Source organism: Brassica oleracea, chromosome C9, assembly GCF_000695525.1.
Source record: "Brassica oleracea var. oleracea cultivar TO1000 chromosome C9, BOL, whole genome shotgun sequence".
Classification (NCBI taxonomy): domain Eukaryota; kingdom Viridiplantae; phylum Streptophyta; class Magnoliopsida; order Brassicales; family Brassicaceae; genus Brassica; species Brassica oleracea.
Window position 1 is genome coordinate 10,173,148 of NC_027756.1, and position 21,376 is coordinate 10,194,523.

The 21,376-nt window shown below is 37.7% G+C and overlaps 3 protein-coding genes, 1 long non-coding RNA gene and 1 pseudogene across 5 annotated transcripts; 4 read left to right on the forward strand and 1 right to left on the reverse strand.

Moving 5' to 3' along the window:
- Positions 1-1,426: 1,426 nt before the first annotated feature.
- On the forward strand, positions 1,427-4,061 carry LOC106318688 (nuclear pore complex protein NUP98A-like). Its single transcript, XM_013756778.1, has 3 exons — positions 1,427-1,610; positions 1,916-2,948; positions 3,047-4,061. The coding sequence occupies exons 2-3, from the start codon at positions 1,937-1,939 to the stop codon at positions 3,898-3,900; spliced, it is 1,866 nt and encodes a 621-aa protein (XP_013612232.1). The 5' UTR covers positions 1,427-1,610; positions 1,916-1,936; the 3' UTR covers positions 3,901-4,061.
- Positions 4,062-4,681: 620 nt separating this feature from the next.
- Positions 4,682-6,069, forward strand: LOC106317021 (cysteine-rich repeat secretory protein 9-like). Its single transcript, XM_013754880.1, has 2 exons — positions 4,682-5,637; positions 5,781-6,069. The coding sequence occupies exons 1-2, from the start codon at positions 4,713-4,715 to the stop codon at positions 5,846-5,848; spliced, it is 993 nt and encodes a 330-aa protein (XP_013610334.1). The 5' UTR covers positions 4,682-4,712; the 3' UTR covers positions 5,849-6,069.
- Positions 6,070-6,835: 766 nt separating this feature from the next.
- On the forward strand, positions 6,836-8,370 carry LOC106317209 (annotated as a pseudogene).
- A 2,307-nt stretch (positions 8,371-10,677) lies between these two features.
- LOC106317149 lies at positions 10,678-12,580 on the reverse strand. Of its 2 annotated transcripts, XR_001265066.1 has the most exons (4): positions 12,546-12,580; positions 12,344-12,437; positions 11,233-11,319; positions 10,678-11,103 (listed from the first exon to the last, which is right to left on the reverse strand). It is a non-coding gene; the product is annotated as an uncharacterized LOC106317149 (long non-coding RNA). The 2 variants fall into 2 exon arrangements; XR_001265065.1 differs by having other exon boundaries at positions 12,344-12,568.
- Positions 12,581-15,623: 3,043 nt separating this feature from the next.
- On the forward strand, positions 15,624-16,703 carry LOC106317109 (putative cysteine-rich repeat secretory protein 5). The gene is made up of 2 exons (XM_013754963.1): positions 15,624-16,430; positions 16,580-16,703. The coding sequence occupies exons 1-2, from the start codon at positions 15,656-15,658 to the stop codon at positions 16,648-16,650; spliced, it is 846 nt and encodes a 281-aa protein (XP_013610417.1). The 5' UTR covers positions 15,624-15,655; the 3' UTR covers positions 16,651-16,703.
- The last annotated feature ends 4,673 nt before the right edge of the window (positions 16,704-21,376 follow it).

Below are 21,376 nucleotides of genomic sequence, written 5' to 3' on the forward strand. Positions count from 1 at the left end.
AATGTATTGAGACTATAGTTTAGTTATGGAGAAAATTGGATCCCCTATTCTTGACTTGTCCTCTTTCTTTTATAGGTCCTTGGTGGCATATTGTAACGGCGACGTGATCTCCGGCGTGGATAGAGCGTTTTTGTGGTGGTCTTTAATGCTTTTAATGTCCTTACGTTATACTTTGAGTCCACGTACTTGGCGTGTGAGACTCCTTCAATCCGGTGGGCGTTGACCTATGTGTGCCTATGGTTCCTTCTTGGGTTTTGGGATTTGTCATGCTTGGGTCAAGATCTCAGACCAGTGTAGAGCGGGGTGAAACCTGGCTCCAACACCGGTTTTCTTTATTTGAGATCTCTGACGAAAGCTTCAAGACAACGACGTACGTGTTGTTCGGTGAAGACATCTCTTCTACCTAGATCCAACTTCCATGCGATGGTAAGACTATTGGAGGAGTAGTGGAACGAACGCACTGCAAAGATTGACGACGACAGTATAGTCAACCGGAGGAAAGGTCTTTGTTATTGTGGCGAGGTGGTGTTTACTTCCCACTTCCCAGTGCCAATAACGCTCATGTAATTGTTGCGATGGTACGGAACTCCGCTCCTTTTGAAGCTGCGACTTGTGGTACATATCTCGTTGCCGTCGTCAAGGCCTGATTTTCAACCCGGACTTTATGTTCGATTGGGATAGTGATTGCCGGAGTATATGAGGCTTGGCCGAAACGTGCCTTTGGTGATGATACCTTTGGTACACATACTACACTCGGATCATTAGAAGACCATAGGTTGTTTAGAATTAGGAATCGGTCGAGTGTTATTGTTCTCTTGTGTTTAGCGATGTTATTGTTCTCTTGTGTTTAGCGATGTTAAATTAGGAGTCTAAAAGATGGTTCATTCCGAGTAGTGGGATGAAGTCGCTTTCACTGTGATCGAAAATACAATAGTGTACACTAGGTAGCACTGGATCCACTTAGTGATCCAGAGTGATACTCAACTGCATTATATGGTATAATTTCTGGTGAAGTTAAATGCTTTGTACCAAATGTATTGATTAAAACAAAGATTAAAATTGAGCACAAAGAAAAAGAAGAGGTAAGGAGAAGATATGGTGAATGTGAAGGAGCTTTCATGTTCAGTCACTTAAAAAGTCTTTAACCATGTGCTTGAAATCATATAACAACTTTTGTGTTTTTCCTATTGATCTCAGTTATATTAAATTTCTAGGGAGAAAGTTTAATTAAAACAAAATAGTACATTTTTATACTATTTTGTTGTAAACGCTAAGAAGGTTAACATTTCAATATTATTCAGTACTGGATGGGGAGGTTCAGCCCGTAAGGCCCATAATTAACAAACACATAGAGAGCCCAAGTACACTTGCACAATTTAGCTATTTCAAATAAATTAAAAGAAAAAAAAAAGATTATAAGAAACGTCCGGCGTGAAATCAACGCCTGAAAGAAAGAACACTCAAGAAGCGTACAAGCGACGTGGGGAAATCACGAAATCATCACCTATATAAACTGAAAGCAGAGAGATCCCTTTTCATCTCATCCCTATACAGTCTCTACAAACCCTAAAGCTTGATTTCAGTTTCTCAGAATCCGAATCGTTACCAAAGTAAGTGCCCCTTTCTCTATCCATCTCTTACTTATCATGGTTCCTTTGCAGAATTTGATTTCTTTTCCGCCAAAAAGTTCTGATCTTTGTGAACACTGATGGATTCTTATTCGTAATGAAAGTTCTGATCTTTGATTTGGGTTGGATGATGATATTTTCTTTTCGTAATTAGGGTTTCTGAGTTTTCTTTATTCGATCTGTGTTGCCTCTGTTGCAAGTAATTAAGGTTCTGAGTTTTTATTTATAAGACTGTTTCTGATCTGTTGATTGATTTTAATATAATTTTCGTCTTTGTTGTTTATTAGTTTGAAGATCGAGAAGCAAGAATGAGGATTGATGTCTCTGAGCCAGTGCTATGCGGTTGCGACACGTGTGTCCAGCATCGCACTTTATGCATGTCCAATACTCAAGAAACCGAACCGAGCAATGTGATTGGCTCATCCGTTACTTCAGTTCCTGTTAGTTCCGAACCAGTGCAAGCTCTTGGCGATGAGTTTTCTTCCGCTCTTGGTTCAACCTCAGACCAAAGTTCCGAAACAGAGACTCCATTCGCTCCTCCTGTCACCACATCGGTTAATCCTGAACCAGCGCAGTCTGATGACTCAACCATCTTCAAGTTCCCACCAGTTAGTTCCGAGCCAGCACAAGCTCTTGCCCCTACCGCTGCTTCCGGTTCAATGCAAGGCACTGCTTTTGGTTTTGGTGCATTTGCTGCTCACAGATCATCTTTCTTCGGTGCATCTTCCACCTCCGCAGTTAACGGTTCTTCGCCATTCAGTTTCGCACCTCCTGTTACATCGGTTAGTTCGGCACCAGTGCAATCTCTAGGCACAACCACTACATCCGCCGCTTCTGCATCCTCAACTTCATCTCCAGCTAACAGTTCTTCTTCACCAACCACATTCCAGTTTGCTCCTGCTTTTACATCAGTTGCTCCTTCCGGACCATCTACATTAGGGCCAATGCAAGCTCCTACTTTTGCCAGACCTGATGTTGGTGTCTCTCCAACAGCTCCTTCAGGGTATTTTGGTCAAAATCAGTTTTCTTCACCAAAAAATCCATTCGGAAGCTATTTGCATCCAGCGTTTGGTGGTAGACATCCCTCTAACCTTTTTGGACCAAACCCACAAACTACTATACCAGTGTCTGGTCGTAGTCCATTTTGGGCTGCTGTTGAAACTGAACAAGGTAGTAGGTATCCTCGCTATGCACCTACACCAGATCTTGATTATTCTGGAGGTCCGGGCAAGCAGATTATTTCCATATCTGCTTCCAACTCACATGGACATAAAAGTCATGAAGAACTGAGGTGGGAAGATTACAAAAAGGGAGACAAAGGTAACTAACTAACTCACTACTCAAATCTTTAATACATAATGTATAGCATTTTCTGTTTTAGATTTTTCTCTAATTGACTGACTACTCTCATGTTCCAGGTGGGTTTGGGTGGTTTCCTGCTGCTCATACATCTCCCTTTTCCTCACCAACGGTATCACAGTCGTTATTTGCTTCTCCAAGCATACCTCATCGTCGTCCTCAGATGAGAACAATTGTTCAACCGCACGGAGACATGACTGGTTTTCCTTTTGGCTACACCTTCCCCACTGCTGTTCAGAGACCCGCTGGTGTTTCTTCCCCAGCATCTGGATGCACAGCGTGTGGAGCCACGAGTAGCTCCTCTCCTTCTAGTCCCTTGGGCTTGAACGGTACCACCACAAATCCTCCATCATTTGCGGCATCTCTTCCCGGGTTGTTCTTATCTACCTATGGTTCTTGTCCTTTGCTGTTTGGCACACCAAATTTTGCTGCTTACGGTGCAACAACTGCTCCAGCGGTCCAAGCCTATGCTGTGATATTTGGTACAAATTTTACTCCTCAAGGTGCAACAGCAACTCCAGCAGTTCAGCTCTATCCTATGATGTTTGGAACACCAAATCTAGCTGCTCAAGGTTCAGCAACAGCTCCAGCAGTTCAAGCCTATCCTATGATGTTTGGGACACACAATCTTGCTGCTCAAGGTGCAACAGCAACTCCAGCAGTTCAGCCCTATCCGATGATGTTTGGAACACCAAATCTGGGAGCTCAAGGTACAACAACAACTCCTGCAGCTCAGCCCTATCCTATGAGGTTTGGTGTTACTCAAGCTACAACAACTCCAGCAGCTCAGCCTTATCCTATGATGTTTGGGACACCAAATCTTGGAGCTCAAAGTATAACTCCAGCAGCTCAAGCCTATCATCCTCCCGTTAATGGTTTAAGTATTCCATTTGCCGCCATGAGTCTGCAGTAATTTGCTCCTCGCTCTGCATCAAAGTTGTGTCTTTTATCTTGTAGTTCTAAGGTCTTTGTTTTTCCTTAAAGAGTCATAAACCAAGTGTCGTCCCAACTTTATGATTTTCAGCTAATCATGGATGTAAACAAGTCTCGTAAAACATCGTTATTTTGAGTTTATCAATAAAAAGCTCTTTGTGTTTCAAAAAAAAAAAAAAACAATAAAAAGCTATTTTTCTTCCATAGATTCTATTTATCTCCTCTGTTTTGTTAAACACACACACACACACACACAAAATGTGGGATCAATCATTACTACAGTCTCCATTCCTAATCCTCTGTTTTTGGTTTTCAGACACCCAAGTTAACAAATGCGTTGACATTATGATTTTTTGTTCATTCTGATGATTTCATACTTTACTTGTTCTCTCTCTGGATTGTTACAACATTATCATTTTTGATATTATTTTGAATGAATAGAAAAACCAAAGGCGGGAAGTTTACAATAATTGTTTACATAATAGTTTTTTTCTCTGAATTCGTATAAGATCAGTAAACAAATGCTTGTCTTCTAAATCGCAGGACTAAGTCTCTGTTCTACTATATTTGACTAATTAAACAAATGTGTCAACTTGATGGTTTTGAATTGGTGAAGATATCCACCAATCATTGATAGAAACAATAATATTTCATGCATATTCTTCCACTGAATAATTAGTACAACATCTTTTTTTTGTTAATTATTTTGAATATATTCAACAAGCAAAAACTCTTCTTTCTACTATAAAGTCTGTCTATCATCTCTGTTTAGAACACACACACACAAATAAAATGGCAAGAATCATAATTACACTCTCTACTCCTCTGTTTTTCTTCTTCCTCTTCTCTCTGCTCTTTCACCAAACCGTGTCTCAACCTGAACACATGGTTACTTTCTGCAACCCTTCCGACAACTTCACACGAACCAGTTCATACGAAGCAAACCGAGACCTTTTACTCTCCTCTCTTCGCGACAGCTCCTCACTAGGAACCTATTCAAATGCCACAGTCGGTCGCGGTCCCAACAAAGTCCATGGCACATTCCTCTGTAGAGGAGACACCACCGCAGCATCTTGCTCAGACTGCGTCCAAACCGCTATAGTCGAGATCGCTACAAACTGTAGTCTTAACAAAGCAGCGGTCACATACTACGAAGAGTGCATGGTTCGATACTCAAATGTTTCTTTCTTCTCTGTTCTTGAGGTCAGACCAAGTATCGTCCGTTACTCTCTTCGCTCCGCTCCAAACTCGGATACGTTCAATGAAACACTAGCTGATAAATTCATCCAACTGATTCTCAACGTATCTTCGTCATCTTTGGTTCCTTATTTTGTGGAAGATCAAGAACGTGTGACGCAAGTAGAGGGTTCTTATGAGTTTGAGTCAATGGTTCAGTGTAGTCCTGGTCTTGATCGGTTTAACTGTACCGTTTGTCTCAGATTTGCGCTCTTAAGAGTTTCAACTTGCTGCGGTTCGCCAAGTTCGGCTCTGATCTTTACTCCTAAATGTCTTTTGAGGTATCAAACCTCTGCTTTGTCATCACCGCCACCGTTGTCTCCATCGCCTCCGCCTCCTCTATCGTTGCCGCCGCCTCCACCGTCACCGGCTCTATTTTCCCCGCCTCCTACTTTATCGCAACCGCCACCACCGCCGCTGGTTTTCACGCGGCCACAGGACGTTCCAAGCCTTAGCGGGTCGTTTTCTAATGTTATTAAAGGTGATCATGTTTTGTATTATCTATTTTTGTTTTGTGTTGACATATGATTATCCTATTTTTTATATGATGTTTATGATATCTAACTACAAATATTATTGATAGGGTAGGCTCTAATTTTATTCTATTTTTTTTTTCTGTGGCAGGAAACGAAATATTTGGGAGAATGGCTATTACGATGGCAGCTTTGGTGTTTGCGCTTGTCAATTTGTGAACACATTTGATGATTTTGGATTGAAATAATTTGTATTTCAGTTACAAAAAAGAAAAAAAAATTGTATTTGCTTTTATATTTGTCATGTGTTTATTGTGCTCTTAAGATCCAAAGAAAAGAAAACCATGTTGCTTTTTTAAAAAGAAACATGCAATCATGTTGATTTTGAATCATTTTGATGTTGCTTTTGATGTTTGTATGTACTGATCAATAAAAGAAGAAGAACTGGAGGTTGATACGTTTCAAATTATAATTAATTTCTCTTTTACATCTCTTTTGCTATCTACTATAATTAACTCTGCTGCATAACCTTAGTGTATACAATTTTTTTTGAAGAAATCACTATCGATTGATTTAGCAAAAATTCGGTGGTAGGTGGATTGATTAACAACGAATATATCGCTAAATCCTAGTCTGCAATTTTAGGTTACGCATTTATAAAACATTATACATCAAATCTAGCTAGTGGTTCCATACTTCCATGCATAAATGCAAACTGTTAAAACTATTAAATGACAGTTACAAAAGAAAATTACGCGGTCGTCGATTTATCATAATTATCATACTGATATTCATCTGAGTTGGAAGCTCCGTCGGACGTCCGCTTCCCGATTCGGAACCAGAATCGGAACCTTGTAGAAACTTCGCTTCCAAAACGCTTCTAAAATTTTTTTTTTAAACACGTTAGAAGCTTATGATTGTGTTAATAAAGATTCCGCTAACAACATTAGTTCACATAATAGTTTTTATCTGAATTCGTATAAGATCAGTAAAGAAATGCTTGTATTCTAAATCGCAGGACTAAGTCTCTGTTCTACTACATTTGACTAATTTAAACAAATGTGTCAACTTGATGGTTTTGAATTGGTGAAGATAGCTACCAACCACTGATAGAAACAAAAATATTTCATGCACATTCTTCCTCTGAATAATTAGTACACCATCATTATTTAGTAATTATTTTGAATATATTCAACAAGCAAAAACTCTTCTTTCTACTATAAAGTCTGTCTAGCATCTCTGTTTAGAATACACACACAAATAAAATGGCAAGAATCATAATTACACTCTCTACTCCTCTGTTTTTCTTCTTCATCCTCTCTCTGCTCTCTTACCAAACCGTGTCACAACCCGAACACATGGTTACTTTCTGCAACCCTTCCGACAACTCCACATAAACCAGTTCATACGGAGCAAACCGAGACCTTCTACTCTCCTCTCTCCGCGACAGTTCCTCACTAGGAACCTATTCTAACGCCACAGTCGGTCGCAGTCCCAACAAATTCCATGGCACATTCCTCTGTAGAGGAGACACCACCGCAGCATCTTGCTCAGACTGCGTCCAAACCGCTATAGTCGAGATCGCTACAAACTGTAGTCTTAACAAAGCAGCGGTCACATACTACGAAGAGTGCATGGTTCGATACTCAAATGTTTCTTTCTTCTCTGTTCTTGAGGTCAGACCAAGTATCGTCCGTTACTCTCTTCGCTCCGCTCCAAACTCGGATACGTTCAATGAAACACTAGCTGATAAATTCATCCAACTGATTCTCAACATATCTTCGTCCTCTTTGGTTCCTTATTTTGTGGAAGATCAAGAACGTGTGACGCAAGCAGAGGGCTCTTATGAGTTTGAGTCAATGGTTCAGTGTAGTCCTGATCTTGATCGGTTTAACTGTACCGTTTGTCTCAGATTTGCGCTATTAAGAGTTTCAACTTGCTGCGGTTCGCCAAGCTCGGCTCTGATCTTTACTCCTAAATGTCTTTTGAGGTATCAAACCTCTGCTTTGCCATCGCCATCGCCACCGTTGTCTCCGCCTCCTCTATCTCTGCCGCCTCCACCGCCACTGCCACCTTCACCGGCTCTGTTTTCCCCGCCTCCTACTTTGTCGCAACCGCCACCGCCGCTGCTTTTCAGGCGGCCACAGGACGTTCCAAGTCTTAGCGGCTCGTTTTCTTTTAACGTTATTAAAGGTGATCATATTTTTGTATTATCTATTTTATGTTTTGTTTTGAACATATGATCAGGGTCGGATCTGGGCGGGGATAGGCTGGCTAGTGAAACTTTAGTCTTGACCTCCAAAAAATTTGAAGGGTTTTTACATAGGTGTAGGTCTCCAAATTATGGGGAAAAATTATTAAAGTTCTTTAAGAAATGTTTCTAGCCCTCAAAATTTTAGATCTAGTCCTGCATATGATATTCCATTTTGTTAAAAGAAAAGAAACTATGACATATAACTAAACATATTATTTTTGAAGAAAAAACTATATATTATTCATAAGGGTTGGCTCTAATCTTATTTTTATTTTGTGGCAGGAAACGAAATATTCGGGAGAATTGCTATAACAATGGCAGCTTTGATGTTCACAATTGTGAATTTATGAGCACATTTGATGAAATTTGGATTAAAATAATTTTATTTCCTTTAATGTCTGTTATGTTCTAAGATCCAAAACCAAAAATGATGTGAATATGGTTTTAAAAATGATGTTTGATTTTGATGTTTGTATGTATTGATCAATAAAAGAAGAACTGGAGTTTGATACAAATTATTATAAATAAAAAAATCCCTAACTTTGTGTGTTTGGCCTCTCTCCTCTCTATCTTCCTTCTTAACCATAACATATCATTCACAAGGAATAGAGAGAAAGAGAGAGATTTTGTTTTTTTTTTATGTGCATATTTTCGATCTTAGATTGAATCTAAACTTTCGCCTAGGTGAATCTCTTCTTCTTCTTCATCGTCTTTTTTTTTGTGTGTGCATAGCAAAAAAATCTATATAAGTTTATGTTTCCCCCTTATTCAGATTCAATTTTCTTCTTCTCAATTTAATACTTTCAAATTCATTTTGCATGATTCAGATTGATGATAGTTAAAAAAGGTTGAAGATAGTACTTATGCGTACTCATGTTTCAAAGTCTAATTAGTTCCTCAACAAAGAAAAGTTCAGAGCAGGTAACAATGGGGGTGATTGGTAGTTGCTGTAGGTGCTGTCTACGGTCCTATTTATTTCTACAGCATCAAATTCAGAGCAATCAAGATTTAATTCTTTTTTTTAAATCACAGCTTTTGAAAGAACTTACAGCTGTGCAAGTGCTCTGCAGAGCCAAATATTCAAAGCAATTGTTTAGTGCTTTCCATAAATTTCTACAGCAATAAAATTTAAAGCCACGGCAAAAAGTCTACAGATTTTTTTCTACAGCAAAAATTTTAAAGCTACAGTCATTACCAATCGGGTCCAATACTTGAGTATTTACAAACTGTGTATTTACAAATCTGTTTGTTATGGTTAAATTATTTTGAAAATATGTTTTCTTATAGCAGAATAGAAATATGTTTATGAGTCTTTTTGTAAACTTATAAATCTATCATATCCAAATTGATGATTGCAGAGAAAAATGATCGACAAAATCCCTAACCAAACCCATGACGGAAGCGGAGGTGGACTAGACGGGAGCAACGGCGCCCTCTCACAACACCTAGAGGCGCCGGAGAGGCGAGGAAAAGCTGATGTCGGAGTTCGAGCGAAGGTGCGAGGGAGATAGATAAGGTGTGGCGCATGGGTAGCACGCCCTGTTTTGTTTCTTGAGATGTCGATTAAAATACATCGCCTTCATCAAGGGTTTGTTGTTGCCTCGATAATTGTTTATAGCATAAGCATGTAAATTTAATGAATTGTAGTAGTATAAGTGTTTATTGCATACTAGTGGTTAGTCCGCCCTACGGGCGGGATATTATACTAAAAGTTATTTTATATGAATTTTTTAATTTTTATGAAACATTATATAAACTATTCTAAATAAAAAGCAATACCATAAACTAACAAATAATAAACAGAGTTTTTGAGAACATATTGTTTTTTTCAATAAATATTTTTTGGTTTGAATTAAGAATAACAGTAACATTCATCATTTTGTATACATAATACAAAAGTAACAGAAGTGATTCAGAAAAATGTAATGGCATTTTCTTTTCTTTTCTTTTTACTTTGAATTAAGAAAAGAAAATCAGAAGTTTAAATTAATAAAAAAATATTTATTTCAAGAACTCTCAAGTTTAAAATTCTTTACATGATAATAAATTAATCCACGTGCAAACTAAATCAATAAAAATATAATAGAGAAATTTAATAAAATAATTAAACCTAATTTTTAAGTACTATATAAATAGTTTCAATAATATCAAAATAATAATTAGTATATTTTAATTTAACAGAAAATGATGTTTTAGAATATATATTTGTTTGAGGGAATAATTATATTTTGAATGAAAAGTCAATTAATGTTTTACTGATTATGTTTTGTTAATTATTATAGCTTTTGATGAACTCTATTTAATAACAAGATTATATGTTGAAATTTTTTCTCTGATATTTAATATATTTTTAAAAATTAGTATTTTATAAACTAATAAAACATGATACTTCAAAGTATGAGCCAAACTGTGTAATAACAAATTATTTGTTGGAAGTTTTGTTTACTTTAGTTACATACCGCTTTATATCAAATAATTTAATCAAAAAATTAATATGAGCGAAACGTAACTAAACAAAAAAAAATTTAAATATAATGTAACCACTAATAATCTAGAAATCAAGATGAACCAAACAAATATACATGTTGATTGAAATTTGCTTTTCTTTTCATCGATAGTGAATCTATCCTGTAATTTTTGTGTTGGATTTGTATTGAATGAAAGCCTATAACTCATATCTCATCAAACGTTCCGGTCTCAGTTTTTATTACATAGTACCATCAAAAACTTTGTTAAACATATATAGATCACATAATTAAATGAAATAAAATAATCAAAGAATATGTTAGCTTTATATTACAAATCCCCAAAAAGGCACAATACACAGAATCTTTCTCAACGAATATTGAACTTCTCCTGGACTGTCACACCTTCATGGACACATGTCCTTTCACAACATGATAAGTGTTCTCCTTATAACATGCTTGTCTATATAAAACGCCTGAAAACTATCTCAGGAGAACAACTATTAGCATTGATGTTATAAAATCGTAGCTTCTTTCCAGTCTCAATCAGAACTCCACAAGAATGGTTTCCATCATTTTATTTTTCCGAGTCCTCACTGGTTCTTGTATCATAGAACAGCTCACGGACATTGTTATCTTCTTCCTATTTTCCGGGCCCTTGGCTCTGCATCTTCCCACTTCTATTCAAAACAGTTTTGAGGCTTAGACTCATCTTTGCAACTCTCTACCGAGTTTCCAACCGTCATGACCTTTGTCTGAAAATTGAAAAACCCTTCATCTTAAAATTACAACGAACATCAAAAACGCCTTTAAAGCTACAACGTAAAAAACAGTTAAAAGATTTAACAACTAAGAATACTTGAAATCGAAATAATTAATCTTACCTGCTATCCTTTTAAGAGAGTAAATCTTGCATAAAGAGAATTCAATACACCAGAGCTATATCTTTAAGCACCAGTCAGGAAAACAATCTACATGTGTAAAGGAAAAATTTATATCAAGTTGATTCACAGAAAAAGAAACTGAGAACAAAAATGAAGAGGAGACAAGTATCACTGTATAAGGTAACTTCATTCTAGAGGATGGAATACAAAGTTAATCTAATATATATCAATATATGACTCTCAAAGTAGATAGAGACGCGAGATCCATATGACTTAGATAGAAGAGTTGTTCAATGAAGAAATGGGACATGAAGATTGTGATGTGACGGAAACAAACCAAGCTTTGAGGGAAAAATATTTTATCTATGCTTAGATACATAACATAATTTTGGGCAGTCACGCACATGTGAACGATTCTTTCCTCAAGTCCAAACACAAATCATCATGAAGTCTAATTAAACAAAGCCTTAATAAAATAGAAAAAGATGCATCAACCGCTACCGTGACCACTTAGCATCATTTTACTAATTTGGAGAAAAAGCCATATTTATAGTATTAAGGAGAGAAAAAGGATAAAGATTGAAACTTGAAACTTTATTTGCGAAGCTTTTGTTCAAAACAATCATCAGTCTCTTTTTTCACAGGAATATAATAAACAATTGGAATTTGCAGGACATGAGAATCTGGGACTCTGAAATCCAAAAAAAAAATCTAGAACTAATGATTTAATGGTTAGAAAGGTAGACTGCAAAATGATGAGTTGTGGCTAAGACGCCCTACGGGTGAATATATATACTGAATAAAATATCTAATGAAGGCAGAGAAGATGAATGGATGAGCAAATAGTGAGCTGCTTGGATTGAATGAAGTCATCAAGAGCAATCACTTAACTGAAATATAATGGTAACGTCGTCCAAGGTGCACATATGGTGGTCTATGGCGAAAAAGTAAAAGCGTTACGTAGTCGGAGACGCAAACTCCATATGACTTAGATAGAAGATAAAACCAAAGACATAGTCTTCATGGGGAGAAAACGTAATTGAATTCCAAGAGAGGACTCGTAATCTATGTAAGAATCTATAAAAACGAAGACAGAGCTCGCCGGACTTACCTTCTCATCCAGGAAAAACATATTAGGGATCCCGTATAACTGTGGCTATTCATCGCAGAGAAGGGACCGTTTTATAGTTGAGAGTCTCAAGCGGCTACCATTGATGATAATGATGATGTTTAATTCAGAGAGAGTGGGATGAGTAGTGGGTAAGCAATAAATGATGAGACTGAAAGAAGAAACATACGACGTTAGAACTTACAGAGTCTCTCCTCTGACTTTCAAAGAGACGAAGAGCGAGTGGAGGAGCCGAATCCTGATCGCAGGAGCTAGAAACCCTAAAGAAGATGGGCCAGTTGGTAAGAGCCCACAGAAAAATAAAAATTAGTAGCCCAAAAAGTTTTGAAAAAAACTCTCAGTGATCACGTAAAGAGGAGAGGACATGTGTCACAAATTGCCCCATGCTAGATGGTGATGTGGAGGAAGGAGGAGAGAGACAACTCTCCTTTATTGTATAAGATGTTTGTAAATTTTATGAATTACGTTATGCTGTGAAATTTATGATTTTAATTAATTTATGATAAGACCAGCCTTTTTTTAAGATGTGAGTTACAATTAATTGTTGAGTTATCTGCTTTGATCATTTATTCCAGTAACATGTATAGCTGTGGGTATGTATATATAGCATCTCAGATATATAAAACATTTGCAAGTCTAAATTTACTATCGTGTATAATTTTAACATATTGAAAAAAAATCAAATCCTCACAATTTTGTTGTTGCCATAGATAGTTAGCAAAGTAAAATTCAATTCTTATCTTTATTCGAATCAAAAGGTTCGTTTTCTCTAGTGTTTACCACACAAGGTTTTAAGTTTTATGAATTGTGTTTGCTGTGAAGTTTATGGTTTGAAGTAGTCTTTTGATAAACCAGTTTTTTTTTCCTCCGATGTAAGTTGCAATTAATTGTTATGTTACATGCTTCTGATTATTCATTCCAAATAACATGTATCTATATTGGAATATGTAAAGATAGTTTAAGATATGTATAAAACATATGCAAGTCTAAAATTAGTATCATGTATAACTTCAACTTCTTGAAAGTTTCAAATCCTAACAAATTTGTGGTTGCAATAGATAATTAACAATGTGTTATAAACTAAGTCTAAAAGTATATCAAATAGCAAGATAGAGTGGAAATCAAAACCACAAACTAAACATCATAGATATCTTTTAAACAAACTAAACATCATAGTTAAGAAACAGGTGTCACGAACTATAGAAAAAATATGTTTTCTCTTTCTAACTTTTTAGTGAGAATCGAATTAACTCTCAATTTTGTGAAACGTATTAATTAACTCTATACATTAGTTAACAAATAGTTGTGCAACATTAGAGCACTTTTTGCATAGCAATTTGGTGATAAAACAAAAGAAAGAGTAAATGTTGACCTGGACGAAAGAAAATAAGCAGACATATTGAGTTTGTTCAAGAACATAAGGCTTCCATCAATCACAACACATGAATGATAAGAGCATAACAGAAAGAGGAAGCAAGATGAGATGAATACACATCATGTTCACTAGACGAGTACCACTTGTCAATTTTGAAAACATAACTAAACTTCCAATTTTGGTGATAACAAAGCTTCACAAAATATGGCTTCAGTTGACTTCCCAGATGTATATTTTCTCCCCAAGAACTTCTATTGGATATGCTGACATAATGTTGTAACCTTCTTCTGCCGAACTTTCAGTGCAAACGGCAAAATATTTGTTTTTGGAATGATTACCACGATCGTAGGAGGACGGTTTCCTTTGTCCAGATAACATGTCCACAATCATTCTCTTATTAACTCCATTCAACTTCTGCTCCAGCTTTTCAGTGTTTGTAATCCAGATTGTCGTTTTTCCCCGGAGAGGTACATCTATAAGATCAATACTCATCCTCTGGAAAGCTTCCTTATGCTCAGCTTTAATACCACTACCATATATGCGAAATGTCACCACATGACCATAATATTTTTTTTTCTGTTTAAGTTTATCCATAAGATTCGAGACAATCCGTTTAGCAAAGGCACCACTGGGGATACAGGGGAATTATAGTCCTAGAACACACTGTCTTTACATTCCCGAATTCTCCAACTGCTCTGCTTAATTGAGGATTGAGTCTGTCGATGGAGATAAGTGAAGAAGAAGAAGAAGATCAAAGAAAAGATATGAAAGAGAAAGGAAGAAGACAAAAGGAATATTGTTATGGATTTCGATCATTCATTAGAGCATTTTCATTAGATATTTTCACAATGTTTCAATAACTAATAAAATAAAATGAGACCAAATTATCAGATGAGCTTTTCTACAAATTAAATCATTTTGACTAAAGTAAAACTTTATTTATTTTGATTATTGATCATAAAATCTATTTTGATGCTGGATAGATTGGCGATACCAAGAGTTCATATTATAGTCAAACATAGTAGTGACATCAACACTGAAAAGAAAAAAAGTTATAAATAAAACCGAAAGATGCAGGGGTGTTATTCAATTAGTGATTTAAAATTAATTATTAATCTATCAAATTTTAAAATTTTAAAATAGTTTAAATTGATAGATTCTAAAATTTCTGCAGTATGCATTGGATTTTGAGTTCAATCATTTATTCATGAGATTCTATAAGAAATTATTTGAAATCAATCCATAATACAAAAAAATTTGAAATCCTTAAAAGTTGAATAACACTAGATTTTAAAAACTGAATTTAAATCATTCATTGAATAACATTAGATTTTAAAATAGAATTTACAATCATCATTCGAATAACAGTGGATTGTGTTTAAATCTAAACTCTATTAAAGTACATAATTGAATAATACCACTGTAATGTGTTTGAGTCTTTTGAAGGAAGGGCGATCGAAACTCTGTGTTTTTGGAACTCTTATAAAAATGTTTACTCACTGGATTTTGGTTTAGAGTCTAGACCGAAAGGACCATGAACCTATATATTGAGATTTTCCTTTTTACCCCAAAAAATGATGGAACAAGTCTTATGTTTTGCATCAGATCTTTGACAAAACCAATGTTTCAATTTTATCTTTTGCCTTTGGTTTCATCTGATCTCAAGGACCTGCAAAGATAATTACTAGTTTAATACTTTATTATACTATATTATACAAAAATGTGGAATTCAACTAAAATAATAATTGTTATATGCCGATTTACCTTGTGAGTTGGTCAACCACGTTATATGTAATATACAGTACTTGTTGAATTGTTTCGAAAAAGACATCTATGTGCATTGTTTTGTTCTTTCTTTATATAAATGTGCTCTGTTTTGTTCTTTCTCACAAGTCTAAAAATCAAGAAAGAACACAAAAATGATGAAAATCATTGCACACTTTGCTACGGCTCTGTTTTGCTCCCTCTTATTCTCCCTCCAAACCATGTCCGAGTCCGTACAAATGCTTACCGATTGCAACCAATTATCTGACAACTTCACTAGAACTAGCTCGTATCGATCAAACCGCGATAGTCTCCTCTCCACTCTTCGCGACCGTTCTTCCCTCGAAAGCTATTCCAACGTCACGGTCGGTCCAAGCCCAAACACAGTCTATGGCATGTTCCTCTGCAGAGGAGACATCAACAGAACATCTTGTTCAAATTGTATCCATGCCGCAACGTTAAGCGTCGCTGAAACTTGCAATTCTCATAAAGGAGCTTCCATATTCTATGACGAGTGTATAGTTCAATACTCGAACGTTTCTTTCTTCACACTCGTAGAGGATACACCTGCCATTCGTAGATACTCTCCGTCCAGTTATTTGGGTTCTTCTGACTTTTTCAATCAAACACTTCCTGGAAAAATATACGAGCTTATCCTCAGAGCCTTCTCGTCTTCTTTGTCGTCACCAATTCCATATTTTGCTGAGGATCGAGAACATGTGACTCAATTGGAAGGTTCGTATGATTTAGAGGCATTGGTCCAGTGTAGTCCTGATCTTGATCCAAGAAACTGCACTGAATGCTTGAGACTTGCTGTAGAAGATTTCTTTGAGTGTTGCAGCCATGCTCGTTTGGCTCAGATCATCTTTCCTAAATGTCTTGTCATGTATAACGTCTCCGCTTTGCAACCGAGTCTTGGCGTTATAAATGGTTAGTAACTTAGTATACAAATTCTTTTGTGATATGCACTATGCGTATACATACATGGCCTCGCCCTCTGCTATGGCTTATGGGTATTTGATATGTAATAAGCAACTTAAACCCAAAGATTAATATTTTTGGCTTATTTTATGTTGCAGGAAACAAAATATATAGGAGAATTTTCATTACAGCCATGGCAACTTGGGTGTTCGCACTTCTTGGTCTATGATCCAGTCAAATGATTATGAAGTTTTATATATATTTGTATTACACGATTGTATGTGCCGCTATTTTCACTACAAGAAAACATTTGGGTTTCCTCGGAATTTCCTCGGAATATACCGACGGAATTCCGAGGAAATGAATTTCCTCGGAATATTCCGAGGAAATTCATTTCCTCGGAATTCCGTCGGTATATTCCGAGGAAATTCATTTCCTCGGAATTCCGTCGGTATATTCCGAGGAAATTCATTTCCTCGGAATTCCGTCGGTATATTCCGAGGAAATTCATTTCCTCGGAATTCCGTCGGTATATTCCGAGGAAATTCATTTCCTCGGAATTCCGTCGGTATATTCCGAGGAAATTCATTTCCTCGGAATTCCGTCGGTATATTCCGAGGAAATTCATTTCCTCGGAATTCCGTCGGTATATTCCGAGGAAATTCATTTCCTCGGAATTCCGTCGGTATATTCCGAGGAAATTCATTTCCTCGGAATTCCGTCGGTATATTCCGAGGAAATTCATTTCCTCGGAATTCCGTCGGTATATTCCGAGGAAATTCATTTCCTCGGAATTCCGTCGGTATATTCCGAGGAAATTCATTTCCTCGGAATTCCGTCGGTATATTCCGAGGAAATTCATTTCCTCGGAATTCCGTCGGTATATTCCGAGGAAATTCATTTCCTCGGAATTCCGTCGGTATATTCCGAGGAAATTCATTTCCTCGGAATTCCGTCGGTATATTCCGAGGAAATTCATTTCCTCGGAATTCCGTCGGTATATTCCGAGGAAATTCATTTCCTCGGAATTCCGTCGGTATATTCCGAGGAAATTCATTTCCTCGGAATTCCGTCGGTATATTCCGAGGAAATTCATTTCCTCGGAATTCCGTCGGTATATTCCGAGGAAATTCATTTCCTCGGAATTCCGTCGGTATATTCCGAGGAAATTCATTTCCTCGGAATTCCGTCGGTATATTCCGAGGAAATTCATTTCCTCGGAATTCCGTCGGTATATTCCGAGGAAATTCATTTCCTCGGAATTCCGTCGGTATATTCCGAGGAAATTCATTTCCTCGGAATTCCGTCGGTATATTCCGAGGAAATTCATTTCCTCGGAATTCCGTCGGTATATTCCGAGGAAATTCATTTCCTCGGAATTCCGTCGGTATATTCCGAGGAAATTCATTTCCTCGGAATTCCGTCGGTATATTCCGAGGAAATTCATTTCCTCGGAATTCCGTCGGTATATTCCGAGGAAATTCATTTCCTCGGAATTCCGTCGGTATATTCCGAGGAAATTCATTTCCTCGGAATTCCGTCGGTATATTCCGAGGAAATTCATTTCCTCGGAATTCCGTCGGTATATTCCGAGGAAATTCATTTCCTCGGAATTCCGTCGGTATATTCCGAGGAAATTCATTTCCTCGGAATTCCGTCGGTATATTCCGAGGAAATTCATTTCCTCGGAATTCCGTCGGTATATTCCGAGGAAATTCATTTCCTCGGAATTCCGTCGGTATATTCCGAGGAAATTCATTTCCTCGGAATTCCGTCGGTATATTCCGAGGAAATTCATTTCCTCGGAATTCCGTCGGTATATTCCGAGGAAATTCATTTCCTCGGAATTCCGTCGGTATATTCCGAGGAAATTCATTTCCTCGGAATTCCGTCGGTATATTCCGAGGAAATTCATTTCCTCGGAATTCCGTCGGTATATTCCGAGGAAATTCATTTCCTCGGAATTCCGTCGGTATATTCCGAGGAAATTCATTTCCTCGGAATTCCGTCGGTATATTCCGAGGAAATTCATTTCCTCGGAATTCCGTCGGTATATTCCGAGGAAATTCATTTCCTCGGAATTCCGTCGGTATATTCCGAGGAAATTCATTTCCTCGGAATTCCGTCGGTATATTCCGAGGAAATTCATTTCCTCGGAATTCCGTCGGTATATTCCGAGGAAATTCATTTCCTCGGAATTCCGTCGGTATATTCCGAGGAAATTCATTTCCTCGGAATTCCGTCGGTATATTCCGAGGAAATTCATTTCCTCGGAATTCCGTCGGTATATTCCGAGGAAATTCATTTCCTCGGAATTCCGTCGGTATATTCCGAGGAAATTCATTTCCTCGGAATTCCGTCGGTATATTCCGAGGAAATTCATTTCCTCGGAATTCCGTCGGTATATTCCGAGGAAATTCATTTCCTCGGAATTCCGTCGGTATATTCCGAGGAAATTCATTTCCTCGGAATTCCGTCGGTATATTCCGAGGAAATTCATTTCCTCGGAATTCCGTCGGTATATTCCGAGGAAATTCATTTCCTCGGAATTCCGTCGGTATATTCCGAGGAAATTCATTTCCTCGGAATTCCGTCGGTATATTCCGAGGAAATTCATTTCCTCGGAATTCCGTCGGTATATTCCGAGGAAATTCATTTCCTCGGAATTCCGTCGGTATATTCCGAGGAAATTCATTTCCTCGGAATTCCGTCGGTATATTCCGAGGAAATTCATTTCCTCGGAATTCCGTCGGTATATTCCGAGGAAATTCATTTCCTCGGAATTCCGTCGGTATATTCCGAGGAAATTCATTTCCTCGGAATTCCGTCGGAAATTTCCGAGGGATTTCCGAGGAAAGATGAATTTCCGAGGAGTATTTTTCGAGGACTTTTTTCGTCGGTATGTCGTCGGAATAGCGTTATTCCGACGACATACCGACGATTTTTTCCCTCAGTATGCCGCTGTTTTCTTGTAGTGTGTCTTGTATAGTTAATAAGAATCAATATACTTGTTTTCTAAGTTATCTCAGAAAATTTTGACGTTCGATATGCTTACTAAATACAATCCTAATACATCAATATATACCTTCTTTATTGTAAGAATGAGTCGTCCAAAAACAACTCTGTGTTCTGCTTCAGACAACAAATGTGTCAACTTCATGTTTTATTAGCTTCATATGGTTTAAAATAATAGCCAGCCAGAAGGCTGCTTAACGGAAGCAAAAGCTATTATGACAGAAAAAAAAACAGGTAAAGAGAGGAGCTAACATCTGGCACAAGTGATTAATTAAGTCTTATTTGTTTTAGAGGTCAAGGATTATTAGAACCTTGATTTTGCAAATTTTATTGCTCTTCGATAAAACATCAAAATAACAGAAAGTCTTGCCATTTGCTATGTTTTCTTGGGTTTTAAAAGGCTTACATACAAAATAAATAAAAAACTTATCAAATGAGAAACGCTCAGGAATAAGGCACAGATTAAATGCTCCCCTTAGTTTGAGCTCAATCTATTTGCGTACGTCGCAAGTATTTCAGGGAGCACTGTTTTTGGATATGGCTTTTCAAAATCATTGTCTCTCAAGTCTAGGGCTTACCATTGCCATTTATCTGGAAATGCTGAAGATGTGACCAAAGCGTAATTTACGTAAGCACTTTTTTTACTGCTGTAAATGCTACAATGAATGTCGATGTTCGAGATGCTCCCAGACACAGTAATCGAAACACCCATTATGACTTCCTTTCTGGCGCCGGTGAAGGCATTTCTCGCCGGCGCCGGGACTCACAGTCACCGGTTCACCTATGCCTCCTCTTCATAGCTATGTTCTTTTCATACCTTTTACTTTGTGTTTCACCGTTCATAAAGCTGTTATTATGCGGTGGAGGGAAGATCCGAAGCTCTATGCGACGGAGATAGATAAGAAGATTCATAGAACCACCTCTATCGGCCTTACTTGCCCTCTGGTTGGTCTTCTCATCAGCATTGAGTCTGGAAGTTTCCTCCGCTGCTGCTGTTCAATGCTTTTCGGGTAAAAGCCCCGACGTTTTCTTTACAGGTGACTGTCGAACATCCTTGGGCGCCAGCGCTTCCTCTGTTCAAATTCCGGTGAGGACTCCATATTCTCAAAGAAGGCATCTCTTCCTGTCTCCGGGAACCGACGAGCTCTTTCATCCACCGTTTGAGGCGCCCCTTACTCCATCCGACACCAGATCTGGAAGCAGCCCTTGGCTTGATCTGAAGAGTTTCAGAAACTTCTTATCCCTCTCGTTTCCCATGATGATGATGCCTGCGTTTAGTCTCCTCCGTAGCCTGGTTGGCCGTCGACAAAGCAGTCTCAGTGATAGCTCCTTCAACGGCGGCGGAAAGTTCAGCCTAGGTTACGAGTGCATTTTGGGCCTTTCAGCTGACATTGGGCCTCGTTTACTTTCTTTTGGGCTTGGCCCACTAAACTTATGGTAAAGGTCAGCTTTTTTACTAGTCAATTAAAAAACAGAGTCGTGGTGAGAGACACGATTATAGCATGTATGGTCTTAAACTGTATGACTAGATTTGTAAAGATTTTCGGTGGATTCACCGACGTCTGTGATTTGTACGCATTGCCATATATCTACTTCATGAAGAAGTTATTGGTGGGTTCACCAAGTCATGTTCCATGTTCGATTTCATTCCCATACTTCCTTTCTATGAAAGGAGAAGACTTCTCGGCTTCTACGTCGGGTAAGTGTTCCAGCTTTTACACCGTCTTGTTATCTTATGTAGCGGTCTGTATGGGGCCTGAAGATGCAAGCGAGACTACTTCGGTTTATCTCGTTGGTGAAAACTGGGTCTCAATGTCACTTGTGACTAACTTTCAGCTCTCCTACTTTGTCGTGAAGCTCTTATCGACGCATTCAAGCTTTGCTTTGAATTCGCTGTCATCTTCTCATGAAGACTTATCTATTTTAGCTTCGTTTGCTTA

Bases quoted from the DNA above. Each gene is read 5' to 3' on its own strand.
- LOC106317021 (XM_013754880.1), top strand. From the start codon at position 4,713: ATGGCAAGAATCATAATTACACTCTCTACTCCTCTGTTTTTCTTCTTC. The intron at 5,638-5,780 runs GTGATCATGTTT...TTTCTGTGGCAG, and splicing joins GTTTTCTAATGTTATTAAAG to GAAACGAAATATTTGGGAGA.
- LOC106318688 (XM_013756778.1), top strand. From the start codon at position 1,937: ATGAGGATTGATGTCTCTGAGCCAGTGCTATGCGGTTGCGACACGTGT. The intron at 2,949-3,046 runs GTAACTAACTAA...CTCATGTTCCAG, and splicing joins TTACAAAAAGGGAGACAAAG to GTGGGTTTGGGTGGTTTCCT.
- LOC106317109 (XM_013754963.1), top strand. From the start codon at position 15,656: ATGATGAAAATCATTGCACACTTTGCTACGGCTCTGTTTTGCTCCCTC. The intron at 16,431-16,579 runs GTTAGTAACTTA...TTTATGTTGCAG, and splicing joins GAGTCTTGGCGTTATAAATG to GAAACAAAATATATAGGAGA.